General features: G+C 30.6%; 1 protein-coding gene across 1 annotated transcript in view; it reads left to right on the top strand.

Moving 5' to 3' along the window:
- The first annotated feature begins 850 nt into the window (after window positions 1-850).
- Window positions 851-8,900, top strand: part of LOC134277780 (uncharacterized) — an 18,289-nt gene continuing 10,239 nt past the window's right edge. The window contains exon 1 of the mRNA XM_062760086.1: window positions 851-974. Coding sequence (XP_062616070.1) covers window positions 972-974 — 3 coding nt within the window. The 5' untranslated portion in view covers window positions 851-971. The remainder of the gene's footprint in view (window positions 975-8,900) is intronic.

The following is an 8,900-nucleotide window of genomic DNA, read 5'->3' as shown; positions in this document are numbered from 1 at the left end:
AAATTTAATTTAGTAAGCATGCAATCATAAGAGAACTCAGGAAATATATACAGTCATGTAGTCAATGAATGTTTTTAAGTTTTGTGTAAGTTATTGGTGTGTGAATCACACAGACTTGTCACGTAGGCATATTTCATGAAATGCGAATATGTACTTCGAAGATGGCTAAATCATTGTATTGACCAGCAATAATTGTTTTATTATATGATTCACTGATAAAATGATACAGCTCATTATAACTTGTTTGCATTTTATTAAGTCCTAGCCAAATACATGAGAGAAGGAGAGTTAAAATGTGAATAAACCTTACCAGTCGTATCAATTTGAAATGTTTTTTTTTTTTTAATCAATTTTAGTTGTCATGAAAAAATATTTAATGTTAGTCTTTTTAATAGGATAGATTTTGAAAGGATTAGGAATATTATCAGGGGACACTAACTGCCAAAAAGTAAAAAAAAGATTGTTGTTCAGTAAGTGTTGAGGGGGGTCCCTGCATCCCCTCTTACCACCCTCGCCCTAAAATATAATATATAAATTCGCTTATGTTTTGTCCACATGAAAAAAAAATCATAGTCGTTTAAATAGCTTTCCAAAACAATGTGTAGCAATTTGAAATTTCCCAATCTATTTTTAGATCAATGTAGAGGAAATAAATCATTGTTTTCACCTGGAATGTCATGTGTAGGTCAATACAACATAGTATTTTCTAACATAGTTGGATCTCAGCTAATCAGAGAGATGGAAATTATTCAATCATATAATGTTAATTATTTCCAGTATTTCATCATCATGCATGTTGCACTTATTTGTTTTCCAACACTTTATATTTTTTTTTAAATTTCAGAAAATATGATAGAATCATTCGAATAAACAGCAACGATGTCAAGAACATTGATCCTGTCGAATTCAGAGATATCCTTCAAACGGAGCTGAGCAGCTCGAAGTGTTTCAAATTTAGGAAAAGGACATCAATGGTAGTGTATACTTTCTTTTACACCAGAAGTGGGACCAGGTGTCGTGGAAGAGTAAGCATCCCCTGTTGAGCGGTCACATTAACCAAGACCTCTTTGTTTTGAAAAAGCAGAGAAGTCTAATTTTGTATTCAAAAAAGACCTGCCTAGCAAGTGGCATAAATCCTGCGATTCTAAATATGATTAAACAATAGGATGTATACTTACTAAGGGTAATTGAAATCATTACAACGACCAAGAAATTACCAAATGCTTTAAATTAAATTGTTAAGTATCATCACATCAACATAGCCTGTTTTTGGTTTAAGAATTAAGAGGCAGTCCACTGAAAATCAGGCAGGGTTGTATTAATAGGCGGCACATCGAATGTGACGAATATTTGAAATTTTATTGAAAACAATATCAATGTAGTCCAAATGGAATAATGTAATCGAAGATTTGTTTTAAAATTGCTTATTTAGTAAAATATCCTTTTGTTTTGTGTTCTTGAATTCCCCTATATAGGCCTAAACCATTGAATTTAGGTCAAAAACAACGAACTGTAATTTCCAATACTTATTTAACAGGACTATAATTCATGCTGAACTAAATCTAGAAATATTTCGTCTTTCAGTTTCAAAAATAAAATTGGTGTGCAAAATACTTTTGATAGTAGTTTTTTTCTGTCAAAATATATAGACGTTTTTATGAAATTTTGCGATGTAAGAGTTACCTCCCGTGGCATCGGTAAATCTGCTAAACACCTTACTATCGAAATCCTAGTGAAATATTTAGAATATATACAGAAAATAAAATTATTTAACAAAAACTTACTACTTTATTTTCAAAATAGAACTCATTTTCGCCTCCAAACGTAATATTTAGATTAAGATTGGCAGTATTATTCAGGTTGAATCCACGTTTCCATTGATGTATCAGTGACGTCATTATACCTGACTAATATTGCGTCACAATTAAATAGTTACAAGTTTTCCAAAGAAGTTTGTAAATTCTTTGCATAAAAGCGCAAATAAAACGATTAAAAATAAATAATTTCTCTTTTTCTGTTCAATTACTTTTCAGAGTGCATTATCCTACATGTTAAATAATCATATGTATATGTATTTTTTTCACGAGCGACGTCTCAGCTAGAAGTCCCTTTTGAAATGTAATTTTGTACATGTCCGAGAACTAATTTTTTAAACTGATTGACTATGCTATGCGTACAATTAATTAATTGTTTATATTGAATATTTCTTATAAAATTGGGATGTGAAGAGATTTTATTTTCTTCTGATTATCAAGGAAAGATGAATATTTCAGATTTACGCAACATTTAATTCAAGTCAACGGAGTTGAGATGTTTATTTCATAATATTTTTACACACACACATACACACACACACACACACATACACAAACAAAAAAAACCACTTGATTATATTTACATGTATCTACGCAGTCAAACCAAAGTATACGATCCGCGGTACGATTAAAAATATTTTATTAAAAGAGTGAAAAATAAGATTTAAAAAATATTTATTGAGTAAATTACTGTTGAACTCCCCACTTCAATTTGCCACTAAAACGGAAGATTTCGTGGGCGTATTTTTTGTTTTGTATTGTTTTTGTTTGTTTGTTTGTTTATTTCTTTTTTGGTTAAATTTGGTGATTGAAACAATCACATACTCACATTCAATATGAAGTTAAAACATTTGACTATGTTGGCCAATTCTTAAATGTTTTCCCATTAATGGAAGTGTTTTTTAAATATGCCGCCTTGCCCCCCCCCCCCCCTCCCACCCACCCCGTCCCGGCTTTTTGCTTGCGATTTATGGACTCTTAAATAATGATACTATATATGAAATAACTTATTTTCTTATTAATATAAAATTAAATTTTATAAGATGAAAATATAGGGGAAACGGCTTTTATAGATGACAGGTTTAAAAAATTTGGACAAAGCCGAGACTGTGCACATTAAATTATTTTCTGCATTTAGGTACGTGCAAGTATATTTTCACCAATGATAGAATTGAACTCTTTAATTCACGAGAGAATTAAAAAAAACTTTAGTTGGAAATAAGATATTTAATAAAGATAAGCTGTTTACTCTCAGTTGTTGCATAATGCATGTACAAATACTTTGATTTTTTAATACCGAGTATCAAGAAATCGAACAGATGTTATACATGATTGTAATCTTCATGTACGTAAAAGACATTAGTATTTTAAATACATTGTATAAACATTTGAATCCATGGATAAAATAAGACTAACTGAACAGAAATAAAAGTTCTGATGCAGAATATTTAGAGTTTTAGAAACCGATCCCGATTGAAATAAAACCGATCCCGATTGAAAATAATGCAAAATGTGTAAAGTTATAAAACTAAAGACAGCTGCCACCCATAAGACATGTAAAAAAAATAAATCAAGTAATTTTTTGGCCATATTACAACAAAAGAGTCAAATTTAACATTACAATCATAGTATTTCCTACTTTATATAATTCCGGTCGGGATCGGTTTAAATGTGAAAAATGGTAAAACATAGGTAAATTTGACTCCTTTTATTTCTCTCAATATACGAGTGCCCACTGATTTTATTGAGTGACTCAAAAGTTTGTATTTTGTATTCATAATAACATGAGGAAAAAAATCTGTCATTGTAATGTATTGGGTTTTATAACGTAATGAAAATTGGATGGTGAATTCAAAAAGTTAATTGCTAAACTCAATTTTGGACCACATATTTTTTTCTAAAGAAATATAAATTGGAGTCTTATTCATTACTAAAATTAAAGATAAGAGTCTATGGTATAAATAATATTGATAGACACATCCAGGTTTTGCGTATCTGGTACATATAAAACAAGATAAAAACGTAGTAATTCTTTTAACCCTTTCGCTGCCAACGTAAATTTTTGAATTGCCAAAAACGTAACGTCACACGTAAATGACGTTACAATAGTAGTGACGTTATTAAAAATTGCGGTTTAACGTTGTATCAATGACGTAAATCGCACCTGCGTTATGTATAATTTTAATAGAGGAAGATCCTGTTTCAGCGCATGATCCGAGAAAAAGTATTTTTTTTATATTTAAAGAAAGAGAAATTTAAAAGAAAAACTGTGTTGTCTGAACATAATGTTATCTCCAACACGTATACGGCTGCACGGTCGATTCCTTGTTTTTTAAATTAATTAAATTACGCACTGATTAATAATTTGGTTGATTTACTGTGAAGTATAGGTAGTGGAAATGGTTGTATTATAGCCATCAAAATTATTTCGGAATATAAATTGGTAAACCTTCCATTTTGCATACTGGTATGTATTTGCAATGTACGGAAAATAAATACATTGTTTAAAATATAAAAGTATGCATTCTGTATGAAATTTATTATTTTTTTCTAAAGAAAAAATGATATACCCCAACAAAAACCAGCTAGTCTGAAACTCTACACTGATAAGAAGACCGTGTAATATAGAAGTTAACGCATTTATCAAGAAATTAAAAACCTAAAACAAATCGCGTGCATTTTATTGCTATATCTTGTTGTTCAGAGAATTCAAATACTTTTAGGATATTTTTGTTTTCCTGACACGCCAAACCTTTATGCCATTAAATACATGAAATAAAAAATCAAATGTGTCAAAGACATTTCTCATTGTCTATAGATTTTTTGAAAATAATTGTTTCCTAGTACATGTACGAATTTTGAAAACTGATAGTCGGAAATAGAATAGTCCTCACTTTGTATGCCTCTATTCTTTTCCCATGTAAATTGTGAATAATTTTCCTCAACCCTTATAAGTACTGTTATTTTATTTTCAATCGGTATATATAGAGTACATATTAATCGTAAATAAAATACGTGTAAATTGCGTTTTGCTAGAACTGAAGCATTATACAAGTGGATGCATATGCTAGATAACATTATACAAGTGGATGCATATGCTAGATTTAACGTGTGCAGTGACAAATGTTCTTTCGTAATAACTTGAAAATTACAATGAATAATGGTAAAGCGTATTTTCTTTTTCATTTTTAAAACATTTAACGCCCTCTCCGGCTTCAAACAGCGGTCTGTCCTTATATTCACAATATTTTTAGAAATCGGTGGCGACTTCAGATTTTTTTTAGTGGGATACAAGTCAGAGGCGACCAGCTCAAACTTGAAAAACATATATTGTGTACCGGGTATAAACATGTATTTGAATGGAGGGGAAAGGGGGGTCTTGGTTAAGGTTTTTTCTAAATACATGTACACGACTCTCTCCTTCTACCTTTTAAAAGTGGCCCCCCGGTTTGCACAATATATTTCCTAAGGTTGGTTTTTCGTTACTTTTATACATATAGATATTTAATAACTCAAATGGAACATTTCAAAACGAGGGACCCCCCCCCCTAAAAAAAAAACCAAAACAAAACAAAACAAAAAAAACAAAAAAAAACTCGACTGATGAATCGTAAATAGTTTATAAAACTTAACATCTCAGGTTACCTGCATGCAGTCTATCAGCTTTGTATCCGGTTCTATGCTTCTTTTGATACAAGATTAAACAAAAATTTAAACTGCATTTTTTGACAGATGGTCTACTTTAGCTGCAGATCTGTAGCTAACTCAAGAATGGATCAACCACAAATTTAGCTACAGAACTGTAGCTCTCCGAAAAAATATATGTTGACAGACCGGAGAGCTACAGTGCCATCCATTTGAAAAACTGTATATTTATTGCCCACAAAAAAAATGTGCTGTTTGATTTATTTCTCTATGTTTTTAAAACTGGCATCTCAAAAAATTACTAACTGTGTGTTTCTAACATACTCTCACTGTTTCCACAAGATTATCGAAAATTTAGCCCATTTATACTGCCATTTTGGTTTGCAAGATAATTCGGTCCAACACGCTTCGTACCAGTATCAACCACGAGAGTACTTGATAGAGGAGTAAGGACTTTTTTTTGAAATTTAAATTTTTGCAATTGAGGTAAGAAATTGAAGAATTGATATAGAACCAAGCGCACTTTTTTTTGCAAAATAGATATACAGTTTTTTCAATGGAAGGCACTGTAGCTCTCCGGTCTATCAAGATATTTTTCAGAGAGCTACAGTTCTGCAGCTACCACAATTTATGAAAATCGCCCTCCATTAGATCACTAAAGTTAATGATTCATATGCTAGTACATCGCCTTAATTTTTGGTAATTAATCCTTCCTATTGATTTATTATAAGCTTACAATATTCGAACGAAGCCTATATTTCATTTACACCAGTTAACTTGCGATCTTTTAATAGGAAAAAATATACATGTATACAGTGTGTTAATTTTTTAGACCCTGTACTTTGCGGCTCAACCCTATTCCGAGTGTACGAATATCAGGCGTTGACAAAGTTTTAAATAAATGTACCGATCGAATTATGATTTAAAATAAATATTTTAAACATATATAAACTCACCCTAGTAAAATTTTAAAAGAGGCTTCACAAAATTCCACATTTTTTTTTTTGTTGTATTTTGTATCTTAAAAAATATTATTGGTAACATAATTAAAAAGAATTGGTGGTTTAATAAAACAGTGTAGCTGCAATAATGTAGCCACCTGGTACCCTCTCCAAAAAATATCATCAGATAAAAAAAATCGGAGAGGGCTACATTATTGCAGCTAAAATAAAACATGAACAGTTATTCAATAAATTGAGATTTAACATCCCCCCTGAATTAAAGAAAATTAAACCCCCCCCCCCAAAAAAAAATAAAAATGCTCAATCACTTTATGCTATAACTAATTTAACTGAGTAAAGCAACAATTGAGAATTACTAAAAAAAAAGTCAATCAATAAGTTTAGATCATTATAATAATAATGTATTCAAAACAATTCAAAATTAATCACATATTTTAGTAACTGTTTCTCTCTCTCTCTCTCTCTCTCTCTTTCTCTCTCTCTCTCTCTCTCTCTCTCTCTCTCTCTCTCTGAAATTGTATTTGTCTATACAGTGTATAATGTTTTAAAAGGTACAACTACACACATGTACATATTCCATAATGTAAATGGAACTCACCCGAAATAAGTTAGGAAAAGGTCGATATTTTAAAAATTCGCATACGTACATGTACTCTAACGAATGGGGGTTTGGGTGGGGATGGATCGAGTTTCACCCATTTTTTAAAAAAGAAATACAATGTAGTAGTTTGCCATAACAAAATACATGTATTTAGTTTATTTCTTTTTTAAATCGAAGGCGGCTTTCCCCTTGCCGGTTTTTTTTGTTCTTTATTCTTAAAGTTGAAAACAATAGTGAGCATTATCAAAATAATCACTTTTAATATATTTTTTTTGCTTCTTGTTTTTCATTTCTCTCTCTCTCTCTCTCCCCCCCCCCATTTTGCACTTTAGGCAAATTTTAAACTGCATGCAGTTTAAATAATTTTTCAATAATTGTTTTATATTTACCTATGTAGTCCCCAAGATTTCATTTACCCGATGCATGCCATTGAATAGCATTAATTCAAAGGGACAAATCAGAAAAATATATGACAATTAACACTTTGTATTTTTGTACACGTAAACTTGATTCTGTGTAGTCATCATCAGAAGAAGGTGCAATTTTTACTTCCCTAGCAAAAATCTAAACAATCAGTACACCTGTTTAAATTAAAACACTAGTGTAAGGAATATATTTAGGATATATCCTACACGATGAAAATAGAAAGATCAATAGCCTTTTATCAAATAACCTTTTATCAATAACCTTTTATCACAATAAAATTAAAAAAAAAATCTTTTTCGAAGATTGTCACACAAAGAATTTCATTTATTTGTCGTACATGTATATTTTCTCAGTAGAGATTTCAATAAAATTGCGTCATTATTTTCAATTAAAATTCTGGAAGAAAAATGGTCATATCAAACTGATCATGATAACCCCTTTCACTGTAATACATTGAATTCATGCGTCTTGTTTAAAAACCATGAAGTATTAAAATTCATACCGGTATGTAATAAATAAAGTCAATACAGAACCAAAAAAAAAAAAAACAAAGAAATACCTGGGTATCGATCAAAATTAAAATTTCGGAACAATTAAAGTAAAAACAAACATTTGAAGTTATAATGCTTTGGTTATCGTTTCAATATCTATTCAATGTGTTTAATTTCTAGGTGCTTTTAGTTGATAAGCAGCATGTAAAATCTGCATTTAGGAAACTTACGAAAAATACACCGAACACAGGAAACAAAACGAAACAGGAAATAAATTTTAATTTGTTCATACGAAATAAAATAAAATAAATTAACTTGACAATATTAAATCAGGGAATTAAAAAATCAGTCAGTCAATCTAAATGCTTCAAGAGTTACTGGTTATCTATAAATTCGGAACGTTTTCTCAAGGTTTGGCTTACACGTACTTGTTATTATGACGTCATTTACGTAAAATGACGTTGATTCTAACCGTTGCTGCAAAATGGACGAGTAGTACCTCAATATAGTGAATTTATAATAGTATGAAAATAAACCTTTGAAATGAAATCGTGTTCATAAAGCATATTCAATAGTAATAATACCGGTATTATAAGTAACAACTCATTTATTCCAAAAATTCATGGCGTCATCGCTGGTATGAAATTCACTTTGTTTAGCCATATATTTGCCCGAAATATTCATGATATCCTACAAATAAGCCATAAAACCTTTAATGTTATGCAATAAAAGGATGCAAAAGTTCAATAATTATTTACGTTTAATAGAAGTAAAAGAAATACAAAGTCACAATTTATATCAATACAATCGGCCCAAAATCGGCCCCGTGGCACTCTACGCAACTGTGTGATCGGCCCAAAATCGGCCCTGTGGCACAGAAGTGGTTAAACCCCATATTGACCTTTTTGCACTTAAAATTGAGCACTTACCAAAAATAGGACTAGAGGAGCACTAAAAATTT

This window comes from Saccostrea cucullata, unplaced genomic scaffold (assembly GCF_032062105.1).
Source record: "Saccostrea cucullata isolate Sc308-1 unplaced genomic scaffold, CSIRO_AGI_Scuc_v1 ctg6803, whole genome shotgun sequence".
Taxonomy (NCBI): domain Eukaryota; kingdom Metazoa; phylum Mollusca; class Bivalvia; order Ostreida; family Ostreidae; genus Saccostrea; species Saccostrea cuccullata.
The sequence above is the reverse complement of the archived record's forward strand: the minus strand, read 5'-3'. Positions and strand labels throughout refer to the sequence as shown.